Source organism: Microcaecilia unicolor, chromosome 3 (assembly GCF_901765095.1).
Source record: "Microcaecilia unicolor chromosome 3, aMicUni1.1, whole genome shotgun sequence".
Lineage (NCBI taxonomy): Eukaryota > Metazoa > Chordata > Amphibia > Gymnophiona > Siphonopidae > Microcaecilia > Microcaecilia unicolor.
The window spans coordinates 90,908,971-90,935,261 of record NC_044033.1 but is presented as its reverse complement, the minus strand read 5'-3'; the positions used below and the strand labels follow the sequence as shown (position 1 = coordinate 90,935,261).

The 26,291-nt window shown below is 46.7% G+C and overlaps 1 protein-coding gene across 1 annotated transcript in view; it reads right to left on the bottom strand.

Moving 5' to 3' along the window:
• Positions 1-26,291, bottom strand: part of XPO1 (exportin 1) — a 543,231-nt gene that overhangs the window by 428,230 nt on the left and 88,710 nt on the right. Inside the window, 2 exon segments of the mRNA XM_030196174.1 lie at positions 5,306-5,407; positions 21,235-21,366. Of these exon segments, the coding sequence (XP_030052034.1) occupies positions 5,306-5,407; positions 21,235-21,360 (228 nt within the window). The 5' untranslated portion in view covers positions 21,361-21,366.

Here is a 26,291-nt window from a genome sequence, read left to right as displayed (position 1 = left end):
ACGGACACTTTTACTGCAGCTATGCTCTGCTGGAGTCAGTCAAAAGCTCATCCCTTGCTTTGACTGGGGAGAAGCAGAGGCTTTAGGCTCATGCTGTTGATGTGAACAAGCGCACTGGGGCTGAGCCTCTGGCGAGTCTAAGGATTGTACCTACACTAATAGTAGTAGGGAGTATTCCTTGGCTTGCCCAAAACCTTCATAGCTGAGGAAGTAGGTGCAGAAGGTGTCCGGCGGGAGAGAGGAGATTGTATCAGTAGGTTTTATAATGCTCGGCGACTTCTTCAACCTCCAAAAAGGTTACCCCCCCCCCCCAGTGGCATCCGCCAACCTCTGCTGAACAGAGTGTTCCAGGTCAGAAACACGCAGCCATGAGTCTGTGCATTGCTATACCTTGAGCAGAGATCCTGGATTCCAGATCAAAAATGTCTTAAGTGCCCCTGGCCAAGAACGTTCGGTACGCCTTTTGCTGCTTGACAATTGGTGAAAATGCTTGGCCTACTCCATAGAGATTGCATCCACCAAGTCAGACAGCTGATGCACCGAGTTTTGCAAGTAAACATTCGAAGAGCTGGTAGGTTTGTACATGGAAGATAAGCGTTGAAGCCTGGTACATCTTCCTCCCAAAAGAATCCAGGGTTCTAGCTTCTCTGCCTGGGGGGTGCCGAGGCATAGTCTCTAGTACTCCTGATTCTCTTGAGAGCAGTCTCCACCGCCATGGAATTGTGAGGTAACTAAGGTCTAACAAAACCAGGTTCACTGTGGATCCGATACTGGGTATCGATCTTCTTGGGCACGGCAGGGACCGACAGAGGGTACTCCCAGTTCTTGATGAGGACTTCCTTGAGTACCTCGTGGAGAGGGGCAGTCACAGACTCGTTAGGAGATGTGTAGTCCAAGACCTCAAGAATCTTAGCCCTGGGCTCATCCTCCACTTCCAAAGGGAAAAGGAATAGCATCGGCAATTTCCTTACAACAGATGGAAATGAAAGGCTCTCCAATGGAGATTGTCTCCTTTCAGGTGGAGGGGATATGTTCAGAAGAAATCCCATAGGACTCAGCTGAGGGGAAGTACCTGGATCTTCCTCTGAATACCCTAAACGCTCATCCTCGTGTCGGACAGTATCCCCCTATGAGATTGTCGAGACCAAACCTACCCGATTGCCGAGGAACTGTGTCCTCGATAGTGGCATCGAGAAACCAGCTCCCATTTTGACTTCAGCAAAGTTTCCTCCACAAATGTTGAGGGCGTAACAGCTGGGTGGAAGTCGACACCAGGGCTGCAGGCGGAGGCCACAGGTTGAGGGCCAGGCGGGGCCATAATGGGAGGTATGGCAGGCACAAGCACCTCTGATACCGATGAACGAAGTTGCACATGGCCATCCGCAGCTGTGGAAGCAAGGCCCGGATGCGCTCATCGAGAGTCGACACAGGAAAAAGCTGGGATGTTGGTTGAAGTACAGGTCTATGCAGGAGCAGGATCTCATCTGTCTGGAGACAGGCACATCGGCACCTCCTTATGGAGGGAGAGCGATCATCCCAGCACCAACGTTTTTGGGTGCCAAATCTGGCACCATATGTCGAGGGTGACTGATGACAATGCTTCTTGGCCTTCGCCCGAAGCATGCCACCAAGGCTCCTCGGTGCTGACAAGGATGACGGCGAATCCTCACATCACCTCGGGGGTCAATCCAACAATGGACGGTCCCAAGAGGCCTGGAGACAGGTGGAGACCCACTCAACGCATCACTGCTCCCAATGTCTAAGGGTCTCAAAGCAGCCATGCTTACCGACGATCCTGATGCGATGCTCGACATCAATGCCAACACCTCCAACCTCAACACCGAGGAACCAGACTTGGCTCCAAAAATCTTATCTCGCTGAGCCTCTCAGGAAAACTGGGTCTCTTCTTCATGCAAAGACAAGAGAACACATTTAGCAGGTCTATAGTCAGGCCCAAGACACTGTAGACACCAAGAGTGGGTGTCCTTTCCAGAGATAGTTCGGTTGCACCAGTTACAGCGCTTGAAGCCACTGGGAGACGGGAAACCTCATCGGCTACATTAAATGGCTCGATGGTGCCTAAAAAATGGGGCAAGGCACGGAGGTAAAAACCAGACCAGAGTCTGGGCCTAAAAATGGCTCGATGACATCAAAAAAGAAGCAAACTTAAACCTGGGCAAAAAAAAAAAAAAAAACTAATAAATGAAAGGACGGGTTTACCAGGAGAAAATAAAAGAACCACAATAAAATTGCGGAAAAAATAGCCGAAAGGCACCAAAAATCTCTTTGAACCAGGCAAGTGAGAACTGAAAAGCACACCATCAATTCACGCAGAAAAAAAGAGAACTCAGACCACACTTCTCATGTGCAGTGGAGTGCGGCTCGCGCTCCACAAAGCTCTATTTTTTTCACTTTGGCAAAATGCCAGGACCGGGTGACGTGGATTAGCATCACCCACTTTGAGAATATAGGAGCCTGCTTGTCCTCGGAGAAAAGTCTTTATTCTTAAAAAGACAATAGAGATATTCTTTCAATACATTCCTCGCATGAAGTATACAGGATGTACTCAACAAAAAAAATCCCAACACAGGCAGTGTTTCGGCATATATGCCTTTGTCAGAGGACCTGTCTAAGAAGTACACATGACAATACTTCAAGCTGCAAGTATATACAAAACACACAGAATGTGCTAATCTTAGTCTCTCAAGAATACATAATGCATAAACTTTAACAGAATCCATGAAAAGTCAAAAAGGAAGAAAAAAAAAAAGACTCAATAGAAAGACGCTGACCTCAGCTAGCAGCTCAAGATAATGCCCTTAGATTTTATATTGGGATCTATGTTGAATATTATGGACAATCTGAACAACACACACACAATGGCATATGTTTGTATATCAAGACTCAGGCAAGCACTTGAAATGCATTACTGTGATAATTGAATATTTTATATTTTTAGTGAACCTGTCATTAACTATGCCATTAAGACCCTTTTATAAAGTTTTATTAGAAAAAATGCACACAACATAGATTCACCAAAATAAGAAACTAGAAAAAACTAGTTTATATATACTCTTCAAAAATCAATATTACTTTTTTCAACGTAACGTTCTTCTTTATACAATCTTGAGCTTTGAAACTTTTATATGGAATTACTGCGTAGTTATGAAGATGAAGGACATAACAGCAAAGACTGAAACTATTTTTATGAAATGATCCCCATGGCAGAAATAACAATTGTACCCTTTACTTCTATATGCACCAAATCCCCCTCCCCCTCCCACCTCCCATGAAACAAAAACAATTGATGAACAGAATTCAGTTAAAGGGAATCAAAAGGGTAGACCTTGTGGAGGCCTGCCGTCAAAGCCTAGCTGTGTCAGTGCACAGGAAGACTCCCCTTTTCTTCCTATTACAAGCAATCAACATAATGGAACAATATGATTAATATCAGGTAGTGTTAACAGTTTAAAAAAATGATTTCATAAAAGCCAACATAAATAGTGCATAGATTTAGCACCAAATCATTTGCAATTTATGTAAAGTGAAGAATTCTTTACCTGTTGCTTTCTTTCTGTTCTCTAATCATCTCATTTTCACAAGACAAATTTGAGTTTTTAAAAATACTGTTGATAAATCAACTTAAACATTAGTAATGTCTGTCAGTATAAAAAGCAAAAATTTTCCAGGCAAGCAAACAGGCAACACAGGTACTTAACGTTAGCACTTTGAGGAAGTTCTGAAGCTTTTCCCTGTATTTACAGATATACTACAAAAATAGTATATTTCTCTATAATAAAAAGGCAAATCTGAGTGCAAACAAAAAAAAAATTTTTAATGGGGCCCATCTTGTGTTAAAGCAATCCCATATACTTTTTTTTCCATTTGATTTAAAAAATAATGGACTTAGCTTGAAAGGACAGGTTCAGTCCCCATCACTAAGCTTACACAAATCGGATTTATAAGCTAGAAAAAAAATAAATAATATCCAACTCGGCCATCTCAAACTTCAGAGAGAATATGGCAGCTAGAAAGCCTTCAAATAATCCTGCTCTGTTCAACTGTTTAAAATAATCCCTACTAAGATTGAAATGTGAAAGTAAAAAGGTAACAGGAATCCCTGTTAAGAGGAAGATGGTAAAGAAGCAATAATCTAACCTGCATGGAGCATGTGTTTGTCCCAAATCAGTAATAAAGTAACTGCATTATGATACCAAAACATACTGGAGTAATTTGGCAGTTGCGATAATGAACACCTTACAGGATAGGCCATTTTGGTCTTTATTCACCACTGCTAACTATGCTATTGTCACAATCTGGTCCTAAATTACTTAGCAAAGTATATACTTCAAAATCCCAACTCAGATAACATAAATTGGGGTTTTCTTGTAATGCACCATCCATTTTTACAAGTTTTGTGATATTCTTATATTTTCTTCAATCATTAGCACATACTAGTATGTCAGTAGTCCACTATTCTCAAAACATTGAAATACATGTGGTGGAAGGCACGTAAATGAAGGGGGTGGGGGTAAATACAGAAAAATCGCCAATACATGAAGAGTCAAGATTAAAAAGGATGCATCTTACAGTCAAAGAATAAGAAAACCATTGATAAAAAAATATGAGTTCAAGTTTCAGCAGAAGTCTTTGCTATTTATAACATGAAAGGGATTTACTGATGCTACAGTGTTTCATGCTGAATACTAATGCAGTTAGTACTACAAAAGGTGTAAGCTTGAACTGATTATATACCTGAAAGTTTCTCAATGCAGTCAGTTCATGAAATGCTTTGAAACCCGAGCATAAAAACACTGTTTCCATAAAGTAATAAACATTTACAAATGACATGAATGCTGCAGATGCAGTTAAGTGTATTTAGGCTTGTAAATTTAAACTAAATTATATCCTCAGTGCAATTAGAAAACAGATCTATTTATCAGAGCAGTGCAAAACACTTAAGTACGTGAATTCATTATAAACTAGAACACATTCGTTTGCACATTGGATTTTACATTTCTTCTCAATATAGTTATTTTTGCCAACGTATATATAGCATGATTGAATATAACTGTCCAAATCTGTGACTTATAAATGTAAACTTCTTATATAAATACTCCTAGTCAGGATGAAAAAACAACGCTAAACCCATTTATAATAGATTAAAATTTGTAGTAGTCGAGATAAAAACGGAAGAGAAAATGGTATTTTGGAAAACTAAACCTCAAGTACTAGATACCTTCCTCAAAGTTTCTAAATGGAACAAGGTGAAAAGTGACACTTTCAAAAACAAGCACTTGCTTACTTTGGTGTTCATATTCTGTGAGAATTCCAAAATTGTATCAACACGTGTCCATGCATCAGGATGCTCCTTTAAGTGAGTCAATACTTCTTGTGCCATTTTTTGCTAAAAACACAAACACACACATAACTGTACCTTTACTGTCAAGTCATGAAGTCACACACATATATACACTTGTAACAGAAAACAAATGCTAGAACAGAATCCTGCCATGCTTTGTGTTACTTATTTAATTATAAGTTATTCACACTTCCATCTGTATGAAGGCATATACTGGCAATAAAGATCATAGTTAAAATTACATGCTCTCAAAAGTGAGATCATTATATAAAACAAAAGCAGTTATGACATTAGCACACATCCACATACATGAGATCTGTTAAAAATTTAAAAAAAAATTATACCAGTTTATGGAAAAATTAGCAAATGCCCTGATAATTTTCTTTCCTTTAGTACCAAAGGATGAGTCCAGACAAATGTGTTGTGACCATCTGCCAGCAGGTGGAGATAGAGAACTCTAATGGAGTTGTGCCTCATAAGCTCTTACACTTATCAGCCAAGCTAAGCCAGAATTCAATAACAAAGCAGTGAAAGAGTGGCTTCCAGAGAAAAAAAAAAGCCACTAGACAGAAAAAGAACTATGAAATAAAGGACAAAACTCATACCTTAGAAATAATGGAACCAGAACAACACATAGAACCCGGAAAAAACGAAACCATCACAGAAGGGCAAGTTCTGGACTGATCCTTTGGGACTATAGGAAAGAAAATTATCAGGTAATTAATTCATGTTTTCTTCCATTACATCCCAAGGATCAGTCCAGACAAATGGAATGTACAAAGGCAATCTTTAAGAGGGGAGGGACTGTAATATCCCTGCAGCAAGAACCGTGGCCCCAAAGGAAGCATCTGCTCAAGCAGACACATCCAAATGGTAATGCTTAACAAAGGAATGAGAATACAACCGTGTCGTGACCGACAGATCTCTGCCAACGAAACTGCCCTAGACCTCTGCCAAAGAAGTTGCCAAAGATCTAGTAGAATGAGCCTTGATATGAATGGGAGTAGATCTATCCCTCAGAATGTAACCTGAAGAAATAGCCTCCTTAAGCCATCGAGCCACTGTCGTTTTGGAGGCTGGTAAACCCTTCTGGGGTCCTGCAAAGAGAAAAAAAGATGATCAGACCACCCAAAATCACTGATAGCGGTAAGATAACACATAAGGATGCACTTCCAGCAGTTGCAGGGAAATGTATTCTACAGAACAGACCTCACTGGAAAAGAAGGAAGAGAGACAGAGACACAAAAAGGAGAATCTTCAGTTAAAAAATAATAACTAAAACAGAACTGTCCATATAGAAACTCCCAAGTCAGAAAAGCGGAGAAAGGGATCTCTGCAAGAGAGGCTGAAGCTCTGAAGCTCCCTGTGCCAACAAAAAGGCAACTAAAAATACTGCCTTTAAAGTAAGATCTTTGATAGTTGCTGAACGAAGGGGCTCAAAGGGGGACGATGGAAGAGCCTTAAGAATCACTTGAAGACTCCACTGAGGACAAATATTGCGGAAAGGGGGGTGCACATGAATGAGTCCCTTGAGGAAACTGTACTATAAAAGGGTGATCAGCCGAAGGTCACGTGATGCTGAAGGCGACGCGACAGTGGACGTGGGTCTCATCGTTGGCTCCGGAACCCGCTCCTAACCCGAGTTTGATGTCGGACTGCGATCCCCCAAGAATCAAAATATAAAGCAGTAGGGGTGCAGGAGCGCATGGACAAATTTCTGAGACAAACAAAGATGTCGGCAGCCGCAAAAACAACTAAGAGAAAAGACGACAGACTCCGCGGAGCGGAAAACAAAATGGCGCCGACATCGCCGTCTGCCTCGCCGCCCCAGACGCCCGCGGATTCTCTGGTGTTAGAGATCACAGATGCAGTGGTGCAAGCGCTGGACTCGCGCTTCACCAAATTATCTGAGCAAATCGCTGAGATTACTGCACTCACCTCTGAATGACACGCCGCACAGGTGAATTGGAAACGCGGGTATCGGAGGTGGAAGATGTCCAGAATGAGCACGCGAAAGCATTGCGAAACTGGAGCAGGCGACCAGGGAGTACCAAGAAAAATTGGACGATTTGGAAAACCGTGCAAGAAGGGGAAAACCTGCGGTTTGTAGGGTTCCAGGAAACACTGGCTGATGGAGACATAAAAGCTACACTAGAAACATGGCTACAAGCACGGTTCCCAGAGGCTAACGAGGGCGGCGGAATCCATCTGGACAGAGTGCATAGAATAGGCCAGAAACAAGCGAGGGATACTAGGCCATGAGTGATCATCGCAAAATTCCATCGGTATGCGCAGAAAGCAGCAGTACTTCGATCATATAAAAACAACAAGGAAGATGCAAAGTTTGAAGGCGGTGCCATAAAAATATTTCAAGACTACTCAGCAACCCTGGCAACGCGGCGCCGAGCCTTCACGCAGGCTTGCACTCGCTTAGTGGAAAAGAAACAAAGATTTATACTTCAATATCCAGCAACTTTGAGGATTCAAACGAGTAATGGATGGAAATCTTTCACAACCAGCAGAGGCCGCCCTGGGTTGGATAAATTCTGCAGACGTAGAGGTGGCTAAAAGCACAAGGGGAATGCAGCCGGCAGAAGACAATACCTTGGACTGTGGCAGTTGCAAAAGACAAAACCTTGTAAAGTTCCAACTGTCAGATAAGTAAAAATAGAATGTTAAAAGGTTTATTAATGTTAACGGGAACAAGGGAGAATCAATGTAAAGATTTTGGGGGAGAGGTGGGGTACCAGGAGCATCAAAACGGACCTGCGTGTGAGATGTCAAACACGATAGATAAGGTAAAGCAAGAATGAAGGGATATAAGGACAGGGGGGTGGTTAGAGAAAGGGGAGGGAAGGGAGGGACAAACATGCCAGGTTTCATGGGGTATTATATAACAGCTAAAGGATACAGAGTCAAACACAAGGTGGACACCAAGCTAGAAGGTGAAGGGTCTAGGCTGGGAGACCCAGAGCCTTGGAAGTGGTTAAGGGTTTGCCCTTGCCCCTATGCTTATAAAGGCAATGGCTAGACCAACAAAGGTACACCTGGTATCCTGGAATGTGTCGGGGATAACCTCCCCTGTAAAAAGATCTAAAATATTGGCCCATCTAAAGAAACATAGTGCGACAGTAGCGTGCTTGCAAGAAACCAAGCTTACAGATACAGAACAAACAATGAGTGGGAGATTGTTACTACTCATCAGCAGGAGGCCGCAGAGGGGGAGTGGCAATACTTATAAAACGAGGCATCCCCGGCATATCCAGGCTAGTAGAAAAAGATAAAGAGGGAAGATACATATTGATACACTTAAATTACTTAGGGCAAGAGTACTACATATGTGGAATTTATGGGCCAAACACAAGGGATCCAAAATTCTTACACACTTTGGTACAATTAGGACTCAAATATGACACAGCCCCATGGATATTAATGGGTGACTTTAATCAAGTCCTGGATCCCAGTATGGATCGATCAGTGTCGATGGCCTGGGGAGCGATGCGAAGGGGTAAGGGAATGGACTACCTATGTAAAATGTTGGAACTAGTGGACCCTTGGCGCCTTCTGCACCCGACACAACGAGATTACACACATCTCTCCAAAGTGCACCGATCCTGGTCACGGATAGACTATATACTGGTGGCTACCAAACTATTCCCAACAGTGCTTGAAGCAGAGGTGGGCTCGATGGCAATATCTGACCATACGTTAATTTGGGTGGAGCTAACAATGGGATCACCGGTAGAACAATATAGACGCTGGAGATCCCAGCTATCTGTCAAACAACCCAGAATTTCGTGCGTTCTTAGAGAAGAAATGGGAAATGTATACAGATACAAACAAAACACACCACGATACACCAGGGCTGTTTTGGGAAGCTTCAAAGGCAGTTATCCAGGGGGATATCATTGGCTATGTAGCAGGCAGAAACAAAAAATAGCACAGGGAATCATACAGCTAGAACGTCAATATACACATTCAAAAGAAACACCAACAAACCCAACTAGGGCCCACTACTAGCAGGCCTTAACACCTTAATCCATGAAGAACGCAAAAGTACCTGACACATAGACGACTTCAGTATTATAATTTGGGAACCGGAGCGGAAATTGCTAGCAAGAATGGCACGGGTATGGGCTGGGCAGACCTTCATTCACACATTAAAGGCCACAGATGGTACTAGAAAGCATAAGCCAGTAGAAATATTACAGCTATTCCAGGACTATTTCACTGGGATATACAAAGCAGAACCAGAGGCGGAGGGCACAGTGATCCGAGATTATTGGAGGACTCAGGGATGCCACAGCTCCTGCCGGAAATGAGAACCCAACTGAACGCCCAGCTAAGTCTGCAGGAAGTGAAAAAGGTAATCGTAGCCCTTTCAGGGGGACAAGCTCAGGGATAGATGGGTTTTCAACAGAATATTACAAAATGATGACCCATAGAGTATTGATACCCCTAACAGAATATTTTGAAGAGGCCATAGAACAAGGAAGACTATTCCCCAAAACAAATGAAGCGCTTATAACCCTGCTGCCTAAACCAGGGAAATCCCAGGAAGATCTGGAAGCATATAGACCAATTTCCCTACTAAATGTAGATCTTAAAATACTAGCTAGAGTACTTGCAAACCGTTTGGCACTACACCTCCCATATGTCATAGCAGATCACCAAGTGGGCTTCGTGAGAGGACAACACCCAGGCCTCAATGTCCGTAGAGCATTGTTGTCATTGGCGCATAGCCAGGCTGTTGGAGACTCATTATTATTGACAAGCTTAGATGCAGCCAAAGCCTTTGACAAAGTGAGATGGGGATACTTGTTTGAAGTGCTAAAATATATGGGCATGGAAGGATGGTACCTCAAAGCAGTGTCTACCCTTTATGCAGAACCAACAGCATATATAGTGGTAAATGGCATGGCATCTGCAGCGTTTCCAGTACAAAGGGGCACAAGGCACGGATGTCCCCTGTCACCTCTACTTTTTTTTACTATATATAGAACCTTTCCTACGTACGGTGGGGAAGAATGCTGATATTGCAGGGGTGGCAATTCCGGAGTTACCAACTAAAATATTAGCCTTCGCTGATGATATACTGCTCACACTGACAGACCCACAAAACTGTCTACCTAATCTATTAGAAGCAGTGGAGGAATTTAGGTACCTTTCAGGCTTTTTAATTAAACAAACAAAAATCGGTAGCACTACCGAATAAACGAGAAATAAAAGAACAATGGGCGGGGCCATTCCCACTACAATTGGAGCACAGATAAAGCGAATGCTACATACCTGTAGAAGGTATTCTCCGAGGACAGCAGGCTGATTGTTCTCACTGATGGGTGACGTCCACGGCAGCCCCTCCAATCGGAAACTTCACTAGCAAAGGCCTTTGCTAGTCCTCGATCGCCGATGCGCACCGCGCAGGCGCGGCTGTCTTCCCGCCCGAACCGGCTCAGGTTCGTCAGTCCCATAAGTAGCAAGACAAAGACAAGGGAAGACAACAAACTCCAAAGGGGAGGCGGGCTGGTTTGTGAGAAAAATCAGCCTGCTGTCCTCGGAGAATACCTGCTACAGGTATGTAGCATTCGCTTTCTCCTGAGGACAAGCTGGCTGCTTGTTCTCACTGATGGGGTATCCCTAGTTCCCCAGGCCTCACTCAAAACAACAAACAGTGTCAATTGGGGCCTCGCAAACGGCGAGGACATAACTGAGATTGACCTAACAACTTATTCCAACTAACAGAGTTGTAGCCTGGACCAGAATAACATGGGCCTGGGTGGGGGGGGGGGGGGGGGGGGGGGGGAGTTGGATTCTAAACCCCGAACAGATTCTGAACCACTGACTGCACGAGACAGACACTGTCGCGTCGGGTATCCTGCTGCAGGCAGTAATGAGATGTGAAAGTTTGGACAGATGACCACGTCGCAGCTTTGCAGATCTCTTCAATAGTGGCTGACTTCAAGTGGGCCACTGACGCAGCCATGGCTCTAACATATGAGCCGTGACATGACCCTCAAGAGCCAGCCCAGCCTGGCGGAAGTGAAGGAAATGCAATCTGCTAGCCAATTGGATATGGTGCGTTTCCCCACAAGCCACTCCCTCCTGTTGGATCAAAAGAAACAAACAATTGGGCGGACCTGTCTGTTGGGCTGTGTCCGCTCCAGATAGAAGGCCAATGCTCTTTTACAGTCCAATGTGTGCAGCTGACGTTCAGCAGGGACAGGAATGAGGACGGGGAAAGAATGTTGGCAAGACAATTGACTGGTTCAGATGGAACTCCAACACAACCTTTGGCAAGAACTTAGGGTAAGTGCGGAGGACTACTCTGTTATGATGAAATTTGGTGTAAGGGGCCTGGGCTACCAGGGCCTGAAGCTCACTGACTCTACGAGCTGAAGTAACTGCCACCAAGAAAATGACCTTCCAGGTCAAGTACTTCAGATGGCAGGAGTTCAGTGGCTCAAAAGGAGGTTTCATCAGCTGGGTGAGAACGACATTGAGATCCCATGACACTGTAGGAGGTTTGACGGGGGGCTTTGACAAAAGCAAACCTCTCATGAAGCGAACAACTAAAGGCTGTCCTGAGATCGGCTTACCTTCCACACGGTAATGGTATGCACTGATTGCACTAAGGTGAACCCTTACAGAGTTGGTCTTGAGACCAGACTCAGACAAGTGCAGAAGGTATTCAAGCAGGGTCTGTGTAGGACAAGAGCGAGGATCTAGGGCCTTGCTGTCACACCAGACGGCAAACCTCCTCCATAGAAAGAAGTAACTCCTCTTAGTGGAATCTTCCTGGAAGTAAGCAAGATGCGGGAGACACCCTCTGACAGACCCAAAGAGGCAAAGTCCACGCTTTCAACATCCAGGGCTGTGAGAGCCAGAGACTGGAGGTTGGGATGCAGAAAGAGCCCTTCGTCCTGTGTTGATGAGGTCGGAAAACACTCCAATCTCCACGGTTCTTCGGAGGACAACTCCAGAAGAAGAGGGAAACCAGATCTGACGCGGCCAAAAAGGAGCAATCAGAATCATGGTGCCTCGGTCTTGCTTGAGTTTCAACAAAGTCTTCCCCACCAGAGGTATGGGAGGATAAGCATACAGCAGACCTTCCCCCCAGTCAGGAGGGAAGGCATCCGATGCCAGTCTGCTGGGGGGCCTGAAGTCTGGAACAGACTGAGGGACTTTGTGGTTGGCTCGAGATGGCAAAGCGATCTACCAAGGGGGTGCCCCACACCTGAAAGATCTGGCGCACTACTCGGGAATTGAGCGACCACTCGTGAGGTTACATAATCCTGCTCAACCTGTCGGCCAGACTGTTGTTTACGCCTGTCAGATATGTGGCTTGGAGCACAATGCCGTGACGGCGAGCCCAGAGCCACATGCTGACGGCTTCCTGACACAGGGGGCGAGATCCGTGCCCCCCTGCTTGTTGATGTAATACATGGCAACCTGGTTGTCTGTCTGAATTTGGATAATTTGGTGGGACAGCCGATCTCTGAAAGCCTTCAGAGCGTTCAGATCGCTCGTAACTCCAGAAGATTGATCTGCAGATCGCGTTCCTGGAGGGACCAGCTTCCCTGGGTGTGAAGCCCATCGACATGAGCTCCCCACCCCAGGAGAGACGCATCCGTAGTCAGCACTTTTTGTGGCTGAGGAATTTGGAAAGGACGTCCCCAGAGTCAAATTGGACCAAATCGTCCACCAATACAGGGAGTTGAGAAAACTCGTAGACAGGTGGATCATGTCTTCTAGATCCCCAGCAGCCTGAAACCACTGGGAAGCTAGGGTCCATTGAGCAGATCGCATGTGAAGGCAGGCCATGGGAGTCACATGAACTGTGGAGGCCATGTGGCCCAACAATCTCAACATCTACCGAGCTGTGATCTGCTGGGACGCTCGCACCCGCGAGACGAAGGACAACAAGTTGTTGGCTCTCGCCTCTGGGAGATAGGGCCCGAGCCGTCCGAGAGTCCAGCAGAGCTCCTATGAATTCGAGTCTCTGCGCTGGGAGAAGATGGGACTTTGGATAATTTATCACAAACCCTAGTAGCTCCAGGAGGTGAATAGTCATCTGCATGGACTGCAGAGCTCCCGCCTCGGATGTGTTCTTTACCAGCCAATCGTCGAGACAGGGGAACACGTGCACTCCCAGCCTGCGAAGCGCCGCTGCTACTACAGCCAAGCACTTCGTGAACACTCTGGGCACAGAGGCGAGCCCAAAGGGTAGCACACAGTACTGGAAGTGACGTTGTGCCCAGCTGAAATCGCAGATACTGTCCTGTGAGCTGGCAGTATCGGGATGTGCGTGTAGGCGTTCTTCAAGTCCAGAGAGCATAGCCAATCGTTTTCCTGAATCATGGGGAGAAGGGTGCCCAGGGAAAGCATCCTGAACTTTCCTTGACCAGATATTTGTTCAGGGCCCTTAGGTCTAGGATGGGACGCATCCCCCCTGTTTTCTTTTCCACAAGGAAGTACCTGGAATAGAATCCCAGCCCTTCTTGCCCGGATGGCACGGGCTCGACCGCATTGGCGCTGAGAAGGGCGGAGAGTTCCTCTGCTAGTACTGCTTGTGCTGGAAGCTGTAAGACTGAGCTCCCGGTGGACAATTTGGAGGTTTTGAGGCCAAATTGAGGGTGTGTCCTTGCCGGACTATTTGAAGAACCCACTGATCGGAGGGTTCTGAGAGGCCAACTTTGGTGAAAAACTTTCAACCTCCCTCCGACCGGTAGATCGCCCGGTACTGACACTTGGATGGCGGCTATGCCTGCTGGAGCCAGTCAAAAGCTCGTCCCTTGCTTTTGCTGGGGAGCCGAGGGGCCTTGCTGAGGCGCACGCTGCTGACGAGAGCGAGCGCGCTGGGGCTTAGCCTGGGCCGCAGGCTGTCGAGAAGGAGGATTGTACCTACGCTTGCCAGAAGAGTAGGGAACAGTCTTCCTTCCCCCATAAAACGTCTACCTGTGGAGGTAGAAGCTGAAGGCTGCCGGCGGGAGAACTTGTCGAAAGCGGTATCCCGCTGGTGGAGCTGCTCTACCATCTGTTCGACCTTCTCTCCAAAATTATTATCCGCACGGCTAAGGCGATGTCCGCATCCGCTGCTGGATCCTATTCTCCAGGTCGGAGGCATGCAGCCATGAGAGTCTGCGCATCACCACACCTTGAGCAGCGGCCCTGGACACAACATCAAAGGTGTCATACACCCCTCTGGCCAGGATTTTCTGCACGCCTTCAGCTGCCTGACCACCTCCTGAAATGGCTTGGCTTGCTCAGGAGGGAGCTTGTCCACCAAGCCCGCCAACTGCCGCACGTGTATGCTCGTGTAGAGCTGGTAAGACTGAATTTTGGCCACGAGCATAGAGGAATGGTAGCCCTTCCTCCCAAAGGAGTCTAAGGTTCTAGAGTCTTTGCCCGGGGGCGCCGAAGAGCATGCTCCCTAGAACTCAGCCTTCTTTAGGGCCAAATCCACAACTCCAGAGTCGTGAGGCAACTGAGTGCGCATCAGCTCTGGGGTCCCCATGGATCCGGTACTGGGACTCGATCTTCTTGGGAATGTGGGGATTACTTAAAGGCTTGGTCCAGTTCGCCAGCAATGTCTTTTTTAGGACATGATGCATGGGTACTGTGGACGCTTCCTTAGGTGGAGAAGGATAGTCCAGGAGCTCAACATTTCAGCCCTTGGCTCGTCCTCCACAACCACCGGGACGGGGATGGCCGTAGACAATCTCCCGGACAAAGGCCGCAAAAGACGACTCTCGGGAGGAGAAAGCTGCCTTCAGGGGAGGGAGTGGGGATCCGAAAAAAGGCCATCAGACTCCCTCGTCAGAGAAACATCTGATGTCCTCCTCCTCCTCCCACGAGGCCTCACCATCGGTATCAGACACAAAGTTCACGAACCTGTGTCTGAAGCCGTGCCCGACTCAACTCCGTGGAACCACGGCACGGTGGGAGTGTCGAGAGGTAGACTCCCTCGCCAGCACCGGCGAAGCTCCCACCTCCGACGGGGAGCCTTCCTGGGAGGCGACCGCAGTCGGTACCACAAGCGGCACCGATTTCTGAGACCTCACCCCGGAAAGGGGCCAGCCCGGCGCCTCCGCTCGACGGTACCGGTGGCGCAAGCACCCCCGTACCGGAGGGGAAGGGCGCAACAGCTCTCCCAGGATCTCTGGGAGAACGGCCCGGAGACTCTCGTGCAGGGCGGCTGTGGAGAAAGACATGGAAGCCGATGCAGGAGTCGATGTCAGAGTCTGTTCCGGGCGTGGAGGCTGTTCCGGCGTGGAGGCTGTTCCGGGCTGTCCAAGGTGGAGCGCATCGACACCATCCTGAAGAGCCCGAGAACAAAACGTTCCACTGGGCCAATCTCGCTACCTGAGGTCCTTTTCTGTAAAGGCGCAAAGACTGCAGGCCTGCGGGCGGTGCCCAGCCCCCAGACACTGAAGACACGACACGTGCCTATCAGTGAGCGAGATTACCCGGGCGCACTGGGTGCACTTCTTGAAGCCGCTAGGAGACTTCAATGACATGGGCAGAAAAAATCACGCTGGCGAAATCAAAACTCGTAATTGCGGTAAGGCACCAAAAAGATGGGGAGAAAAACAACTCGACCCGAGGCCTCAAAGGGGCCTACCCCGAAAACGAAAGAAAACTTAACGGGGCCAAAAACTAGAAGGGAAAGGGAAAAAGACCAAAAGGCCCTTCTCCGGAATCCCTTTTTTTTTTTTTTTAGCGAAAAGTCAAAAAGACGCGCGAGGGTCAACTTAAGGGGCGCAAACGGCGCAAAACACGACCGTACCGAGTGCGGACAAAAGAAGACTGACGAACACGAGCCGGTTCGGACGGGAAGACGACCGCGCATGGGCGCGCGAGGACTAGCAAAGGACTTTGCTAGTGAAGTTTCCGATTAGAGGGGCTGCCATGGACGTCACCCCCATCAGTGAGAACAAGCAGCCTGCCTGTCCTCGGAGAACTATGATTTCATGACAAAGTTAAACAGGTGAGAGTGGCATGTACCTATGATTGCATAACCTAAAACTAATAGGTGAGAACAACAGAAGAGACAAGTATGCACACATAGAACATATCTGAAAAAATCAGAAGAATAATGTGTAAAAGTGTAATATATAATGCTAGAAATGAATTATCATACCTGGACATAATCATTATGTATTTCATTCATTTATTTAGATTTCACTGCCAAAGTTGCAGTGAATGTAAGCATGCCAGGAAAAGTAAACTTGAAATCATAGTATTAGTAAAAAATGAAGGTACAACCAGTGGCGTAGCAAGGGCGGGGCGGTGCGGGTGGTCCGCCCCGGGTGTCATCGGGTGAGGAGGTGCTCGCTCCCGCTGCTCCGCCTTTAAAAATTTTTTTTCCGAAGCGCCAGAGAGTGGCAGGCAGCGCGCCTCGCGTCTGCCCTGCTAGTAAAGAAGATCTCACTGACGTCGTCGCTCTTCCCACATTGAGTCCCGCCCGCCCTCGCGGTAATAGGAAGTTGCCTCAGAGGGGGGCGGGACTCATTGTGGGAAGGGCGACGTCAACGAGATCTTCTTTACCAGCGGGCGCGCTGCCTGCCACTTTCTCCGGCGCATCGAAAACATTTTTTTTTAAGCAGGACAGGGTAAGAGAACGGATCTCAGGTCAGGTCAGGTCGGGTCGGGGGGGGGGGGATTCAGAGGGGAGAAGGGGATTGGGGAGGGGTGGGGGCGCTCAGAGGAGTGCTTAAAGGGGATTAGGGAGGGTGGGAGAGCATCAATGAGGGAGAAGGGGATTGGGGAAGGGTGGGGGAGCTCAGAGAGGAGAGAAGGGGATTGGGGAAGGGTGGGGGACCTCAGAGGGGTGCTTAAAGGGGATTAGGGAGGGTGGGGAGCTCAGAGAGGGGAGAAGGGGATTGGGGAAGGGTGGGGGAGCTCAGAGGGGTGCTTAAAGGGGATTAGGGAGGGTGGGGAGTTCAGAGAGGGGAGAAGGGGATTGGGGAAGGGTGGGGGAGCTCAGAGAGGTGCTTAAAGGGGATTAGGGAGGGTGGGAGAGCATCAAGGAGGGGAGAAGAGGATTGGGGAAGGGTGGGGGAGCTCAGAGGGGTGCTTAAAGGGGATTAGGGAGGGTGGGGAGTTCAGAGAGGGGAGAAGGGATTGGGGAAGGGTGGGGGAGCTCAGAGAGGTGCTTAAAGGGGATTAGGGAGGGTGGGAGAGCATCAAGGAGGGGAGAAGGGGATTGGGGAGGGGTGGGGGAGCTCAGAGAGGTGCTTAAAGGGGATTAGGGAGGGTGGGGGAGCTCAGATGGGTGCTCAGAGAGGGGAGAAGGGGATTGGGGGAGGGGAGTGCTCAGATGGGAGAAGGGGTCTGAAGCTGGAACTGGTGTCTGACAAGGGGGCAGGAGGGAAAATGGGTCCATGCCTGGGGCAGGTGGGTCTGGGGTGAAAGGGGGGAATGCAAGGCATGTGGTGGATGAAGGGGACTGGAACTGGGGGCTGAAAAGAGGGGGCAGAGAGAGAGGGGACAGATCCTGGATGGAAGGGGGCACATGAGGGAGGGCAGACCCTGGACAGATGGGAGAGGGAGGGCAACGGATTGAAGGGGCAGAGAGAAAGGGCAAATGGTGGATGGAAGGGGCAGAGATCGAGGGCAGATGTTGATGGAAGGGGGAGAGAGAGAGATGGCAGACTGGGGCAGATGGTGCATGGAAGGGGCAGAAGTGGATGGAAGGGGCAGAGAGAGAGAGGGCAGACACTGGATGGCAGAGAGAGAGCGGAGACAGATGCTGGATAGAAGGAAGACAGTGAAAAGATGAGGAAAGCAGAAACCAGAGACAACGAACTGTAAATATATATTTTTATTTTTTTGCTTTAGGATAAAGTAGTATTGTAGCTGTGTTAATAAATGTTTATAATAGAACATGTAAATAGGTAATCTTTTATTGGACTAATTTTAAAGACATTTACTTTCAGAGAACAAACCCCCTTCCTCAGGTCAGGATAGGACACTAACAGTACTATACTGAATTGACCTGCGGAAGGAGGTTTGGCCTCTGAAAGCTAACTGTATTAGTCCAATAAAATGATATTATTTTATTTCTATTTGTTAATTTGTAAAGTGGTGATTGGTATTGTTAGTTTTTTCAAATTTACATCTGCTGTCTTTATATTTTGCACAGTACTAGGGGACATTTTCTGTTCTGTGGTGTTGCATTGTATGCAGAGTCTGGCATCGGGGGTTCAGTTTATTTTTTTATCTAAATAGAAAGTTTATGATTACTTATTCTATAGTGGATTAGGGTGTATCTGTGTTTGTGAAAAAGACAGGCTTTCGGTTGGCATTGACTGTGCAGGATCTACGATCTGTACTAATCTGTCTGTTTTCGTTTTACAATAGGTGAATTGATGTTCTAGTGCTCACTGTAGTGTTTAAGATGCTTTCCTTTTCCTTGTGTGACTCGTAGAAATTACTGCTTATGGTATGGTAGAATTGCTCTATATGTCCTGAGGGTTTTGTATTCCTCGGTATGCCTAGTACTGGATTTGGGGGGGGGGGGGGGGTGTTAAAAAATGACCGGACCCCGGGTGTCAACTACCCTAGCTACGCACTGGGTACAACCATGCAGTATCTACATACCCTCAAAGAAAAAAATTTAAAGAAATATGCTACAGCCACAACACTGGGAACCACAGACAAGATCACTGTAGATTACAGAGCAACCCACCTGGATAATAGGCGGAAAAGGATTTGCACAGAGGCACAAGCAAGCCAGAAAGCCTTCCATTTAAAACCTATAATACCTAAAACAGTAACACCCTAGACCAACCATGGATTCCCAAAACTTCCTCAAGGTAATATGAGTTACAATACCTGGAGAATAAGTCAGGAGAAAAAAATACCTGTCTCCTGAGAATCGACAGAGTACAACGAACACACTGCCTCCTTTTCGTCTGCATACTAGAAGAAAGAACAGCCCGAGAAGCGCTACTGCGAAGAGCTGCAGCTGTGGGACAAAAATGACCGCCTTCCATGCTAAGATCAAAAGAAAGAGGGAAAATAACGGAGGACACAGCCACAGACGCGACGGATCGGGCAAAACGACCAAGCAAGAAAAAACGCTGACTCCACCCGACAAAAAGGCCCCAAAGGAACCCATAACTCTGTAGAAAAGACATACTCTGGCGCTGACAAAACATGATCGAGCCTCCCCTGGCATGGCGGAGCTTTTTTGCGGCCGAGGACCAACGCTTCGTGCCTTTTATTTTTTTTTAAAGAAATCGCCGCTCGCTGCCCAAAACGCTAAGAAAAAAAAAATGAAGAAAAGAATTCTAAGAAGAAAATAGCTCGGAAGGCCCCAGACAGTATTATCTTATTAAGTTTCTTTCTTTTTTTTTTTTTTTTTAAACAGCTGAGCTAAAACATAGAAAGGTGCTGAAAGAAATAAATAGCACAGAGCTGCCTACTCGTTAGCAGTCTGGGTTTTGTTTAGTTTTTTTTTTTTTTTTTAAAACAGCTGAGCTTGCTCAGTAAAAATCTGGGGAGAGAAAAAATATATGTTCTAGTAACTTCCTAGAGTGGCTGCCTCTCCCAAAGGCAACACACCTTTCTAACCAAAGGGTAGAGCCCTTCCCAGCTAAGTATGGGAGATGGGGAGGAAGGGGGGAGGGAACCGGGGACACCCGAGTTTAACACCCAGAGGCTGTAAAAGAAAGAAAAAAAAAGGAAACCCTGTCCAGCGTCTAATGAGATTCCAGGCACAGAAGAAATATTCTGAATATCTCTAATATCTTAAAGAGAAAAAAAGAAAGAGAGAGACTAATGGGCTCACTTCCTACCTGCTGGGAGACTGAGAAATACTGAGGCTAGGGTCACATGACCAGGGCTCTTATTGGCTCTCTAGAGTCACAGTTTTTTTCTCAGTCTCCACCCGCTGGAAGGCGAGCACAGCCCATCAGTCCAATCCTGGTCCGGTCTGGAGGGATGCTAAGGCAAGATCAGTTTATCTACCTTATTCTGCTGGTAGGAGGGGATAACACCCATTTATTTAAGATGGTAGGCCCAAGCTAGGGTTACCATATGGCTCCAGAAAAAGGAGCACAGATTGAGCCAGTCTGGGTTTTACTTCCATTGCTTTCAATGGAAGCAAAACCCGGACTGGATCAATGTGTCCTCCTTTTTCCCTAGCCCAAGAAACAAGAAAAGGAGACTAATCTCCCTTTTAAGAATTTTTGCTTATGACCACATTCCCCAGGAAAGCAAGCAACTTCAATTTATATAAAAAAATAATGGTTGTTTCCCTTCACCCCCCCCCCCCCCCCCCCCTCCTATTACTACCTATGGTATTGTCTGTACACAAGCTGGACATATCATGTGGGAGTGACTGATCTGCACTGGCTGGGCAATGGAGCATCAGCATCGTGGTCATCCAACTCCATATCATTACAAAAAAAAAAGAACAGGAGTTAAAAAAGGCAGCACTACAAAATCGCAATCAACTCAAGGGCCCCTGTGCCTATATGGGGGCAAAGGCAGTGTGTGTAAGAAAATGAACTTAAGTAGCAGCAGTTAGCACAAGCTACAGGAGGTGAAGTTAACTACTACAAGCCATGACTGCTGTGATTTCAGGTACAGAAGGTCCTGCTCCTTAATGGAAGGTAGGGATAAGGAACAAGCCCGAAAATGGAAAAAAGACCAGAGAAAGAGGCAGTGGATCCATTACCACTGATTTTACCTCCAAACCCTTGCACCCTCCCCTCAAATTTACCAATTAAATTTCAGATTTCCACTCAAAGACAGTCAAATTTCATGTGCTCGAGAACTGATTTTAAAACAGATTTAAACTAACCGGACAAAACAGAGGCAACACCACAATTAAATGGACATTTTCATGTACACAAACATTTTACCTGTGCCCCTTCTCCATGGTACAGACAATTAACGACGTTGTCCAAAAGATTGATATCAAGTCTCTGGCTGAAATCCAGCAGCTGACGAGCTGCATGGTCTGCTAACATTGTCATAATTGCTGGCATAGATTACTGTAAAATAAAATGAACAAATGAAGTAAAAAATTGAATGATTTATCAATATTGATATAATCAAATCAACCACCAAAAATGAATGAAGGCAAATCTAATTAGATAACGACTAGAATCAGCATTTGTGTCCTATATTAATGAACCCAGAATATGGCACCATAAATTTCACAGCTAATAAACAATTTTCCCAACATACAGAAAAAAAAATTTTAAGAAATTCTGGTACAAAGGGCCCAATAGTCCCAATTTTCCAAAATATTTCCCTCTGGGTGTCCCCACAGATTTAAAAAAGAAAAGTTTGGCCCTATGTTTCTCATACTTCATAATTTTTTTTTTTTTTTTTTTTTGAGACATCTAAAAAGTGTTTTTATGGCATTTATAATTCCTTGAATGATATGAGGCATATTTTCAAAGCACTTTGGGAGGCTAAGTTCCATAGTTTCTATGGAACTTTGGGAGGCTAAGTGCTTTGAAAATAAGCCTCATAATAATCTTGGAATGCTAATAATTCCCATTACAATTTACAAAAAAAGAAAATCAATAAAGATGAAACTATGTCACACCTGTTAATTTCTAAGTGGGCGTTACACCCTCCTACTAGCTGATAGAGGTAGAGATAACAGGATCTTTTCCAGGGAACTCACCAGTATAACCTGCTGCTGAACAGTAGAAAGCTCGCCATCTGGTAGGGCACACCCATCCACCACCAACCACTTAAGCTTACATGACATGAGCTGCATCACCACAATACAATGGCACTAGTATCTTATTTCCTATTCTTGGGGGGAGGGGGGGTGAGTGGCCATACACAGGAGAAAAAACAGAACCCGAAAAACCTGGACCTAAAATGTCAGAAGGTCTCAGGATGATACAGTTTGACTAAAAGAATGAAAATTAAAGGTATGACATTTCACCTTCCTTGACCTGGTCTGTACCATACTGAACCAGACTCAGTGGGAAAGGGGAAAACAAGGACCTCCTGAATGATGGCTCTGCCAAAATCAGAATGGGCTCTGACCAGTACATCCAACCTGTAATGCTTTAGAAATGAACGGAGCAATGACCACATCAGCATCTGGCAGATATCCTCTGGAGAAAGCACCTGGGGGATTGCTAGAGCCCTCAACTCAGACGGCAGTTTTATTCCTGCAAATATAAGCAACCGCAATGGCAGCCTCGTATGCCACCTGCCCATGTCAATTTCAATCTCAAAATGGCTATCGGGACCTCCTCCTCAAGCCTCACGAGCCATTCTGACTGCTGGAACTGGCGGGGGCAAAAGCAAATGAGAATCACGCCTGCCCTGAAAAAGGCTATAACCAACAGGGTTTCCAAAGGTAGGCCCCAAAGAGGGGTTTCTAAAGGTAGGTCCACAGTACAGCTTCCGGTGGTGGGAGCGGGAGTTTCTATTTCAGCCAAAAATGCACTGGCATTTTCAGTCAAAAGCAAAACATGGCCAAACTTGGATTTCAGGTTGGCTTCAGCACCAATGCCAAAATCAAAATTTGGTTGGCCTCTAGCTCCAATCTCAAAATGACTGTCACTGAAGAAGGCATCAGCAGCCATTTTGACAGCAGAGATGGCAGGGGTAGGAGTAACAGGGGATCATTTCTGTCCCAGTGAGATCAATAGACCACCAGGGCTCCAAAAGGTAGGCCCATACAAGGCATCAATGCTTTGGTTAGGGGTGAGGGGAGGAGAAGGTTTGGTTTTAGCTGAAAATACTCTTGCATTTTTGTTCAAAACATAGCCAAATTGGAATTTCAGGCCTGTTTTGGCACTAAAGCTGAAGACAAAACAAACTGAAATTTGGTTGGCCTCTGCACCGGCTGCCCCCACCAGTCTAGAATGAGCTGAAAGGCCAGCTGCAACAACTTCCACTCCCACAAATTAAACAGGGAGCAACTGAGGAAGTATGATATTGTTCTTGCCAGCAACTTGTATCACCAAGAGAACCAATAAGTTCATGTCCACCCAGCAACCGAGCACTCCGCCTCCAGGCCACTTTTTGGATAATGGTGTTTACCTGCTTGCTGATGTGAAGACAGACAATGCCACAGCAGTGGCTTACAAGAACCACCTTCCCCTGCACTAGAGGGGAGAACTCCAACAAGGGCAAGTGCTTCAGCCAAGACTCCAGGTAGTTGATAGACTACAAGGCCTCCAGCCTACCCGGAACAGGCAATGGGCTCCTCAGCAGAGGAAACTAGCATCAATGGTGACTACTGTCCAAACCAGAAGGTCCAATGGAACTCCCTTTAAGTAGATGACTGGGACAGTCCCACTAGTCCAAGCTGCGCCACACTCTGGTTGGCAATTGAAGTCCTCATAAACCAGAGCAAATCAACACAACAGGGCTGTCTGAAGAGGCTGCATATCTGCTCATGCCCAGGGTACCACTTCTAGGGCTGCCACCATGAAGCCCAAAAGCTGCAGATAATCCCAGACTCTTCGTGACTGAATACTACACAATCTACATTTCTGGGTCTGCAGCTTAGCCATACGCTCCTCTGGAAGGAACAATGCTCCTTGAGTGGACACCCATGTACTACAGGACCTGAGAAATATGGATGTGACTTTTGCTTCAATTCACCAACCAGCCCAGGTTCTCCAATAGGCCAATTACCTGAGAGGTGCCAACCTCAAATCCACTGCTGAGTCAGCCAGGACCAGCCAATAGTCAAGATATGCATGGGACCTGAATGGTGCACAAAACTAGAAGTGGCGTACCAGCACTCCAAGACAGTGGTAATGCTTAAGATGCTCCATGATGGTAATATGGCTCTCTGAGGTCAAGCATGATCAAAAAACGGCCTGGTTCAATTACAGAGAGATTACGAAGCAAAGGATGTCCACCTGAAAATGCAGAACCCCGAGACAGGCATTCACCCCTCTGTCCAAAATGGGACAAAAAGGCTCTCCTTTCTTTAAGGCAAAAAAATAAAAGCAATACTATATCGAGCCCTGCACTGCAGCCAGAATTGGCTCCTCTGCCCTCAACTCCAGAATATGTTGCAAGGAAAAGCATGACAGCTCTTGATTCCAGCTGTGTGATCTCCAGAGACCCTGGCAACCACCACAGCCAAAGCAACATGGCCCTCACCACACAGTCAACACAAATGGCAGCCTGCACACACAGCCCAAGAGACAAAACCTAACAGACTGCTGCTCCACTCTCTTCTTGTGCATTTCCTGAAGGGCAGAGCCCAAAGGCACTAGGATGGTGGTTTTGGTGACCACTGTGACAAAGGCATCCATCGTCATGTACTTCCAAGTAACTCTCCAATTGCTCAAGGGAAAAGGAGGTATAACTCTAGCCCCCCCACCCCAGAGCCCCATGTGGGGAATCCAACTCAGTCAGCATCACGGTGGAGAGTGCCTTATAGAGCAGAAAATGTTGGGGAGGGAGGGGGGCTGCCAGACCCTTCAGCAGAGTCACCATCGGACATTTAAGTGGCAGGAGCATCAGAGAGACCCAAGTCAGAGATGGAGTCAATAAGGAGGAAAAAAAAATTTCCCCACATAAAAAGCTGAAACAACATGGGACCTCGTCAAAAGAAGTACCACCTGGTATAGTACCTCCAGGAGAGCCTGCAGTAAAACAACGAACACCAGTATGGCAACCAGGATAAAATTTATTAGCACATTGACTCAACATGGCCAAATCTGGGCACCCACCTGCATTAGGGGTAAAGCAAAGATACTTACCTGTAGCAGGTATTCTCCAAGGACAGCAGGCCTTATATTCTCACAATTGGCGTCACGTTGCCTGGTCTGGAGCTTGTAACAAGCATTACATAGATTTGTGGAGCACAAGACACTCAACCACAACGCACCGCATGATGCGAGGGCACGGTTACCGTAGTAAAAGACTACAGCATTAAAAAATAAAATAAAAAATAGGAGACACTCCTAGGGGAGGTGTGAGGGTTTGTGAGAATATAAGGCCTGCTATAATTAAGAATCTTCACTTTCTCAGAGGACAAGCAGCCATTAGTTCTCACAATTGGGTATCCCTAGCATCCAGGCTCAGCAAAAAACGGCAAACATGGTCAATTGGGCCTCGAAACGGCAAGGACATAATTCAGTTTAATCTGAACCTATATACAAACTGAGTGAGTGCAGCATGAAATAGAATAAAATGGACAAAGGTGGATGCTGTTAGATTCTAGATCACAAACAGAATAGACTGTCTTGTCGGGTATTCTGCTCAAGGAAGTAAAGAGATGTGAATGTGTGGACTGAAGACCACATAGCAGCCATGCAAATTTCTTCAAAGGAGGCTGACTGCAAGTGGGCTACCAGTGCAGACATGGCTTCGACATGATCCTCCAGAGTCAGCCCAGCCTAGGCATTAAGGGCCGGATGCACTAAATCGTTAGAGCCCTTCCCTTACCGATTCCCTTAGCGAATCGGTAAGGAACGGGCATGCATTAAGGAAAGGGAATGCAAATGAGCTGCTCGTTGTAGCTCACTTGCATTCTCTATTCCATCGTTAAACAGTCAGCCAATCGGCCGGTCGAGCATGCGCAGAGCAGCCAAGCGTTATGCTGGTGCTCTGCGCATGCCAAAAACGTCTCCCTGTGCCGCCCGAAGATGCCGCGCTGCTCACCCCCTCCGATGTGGCTCGATCCAGAGGACAGTGCAGTTGAGGACGCTCATTCAAAAAAAAAAAAAAAAACTTCCATTTTAGCCGTCAATCCCCCCCTGCAATAATAAAAACGTCTTTTTTTGCTATGCTTCACTCAGCTGAGAGACCAGGAAGTCTCTGAGCCAATCACAGTGCATTTAGGTCGGCTGAATGCGTTGTTATTGGCTCAGGGACTTCCAGGTCTCAGCTGAGTGAAGCACTGCCAAAAAAGACATTTTTATTACTGCCGGGGGGGGGGGGGGGGGGGGCGGGGGAATGACAGCCAAATGAACTA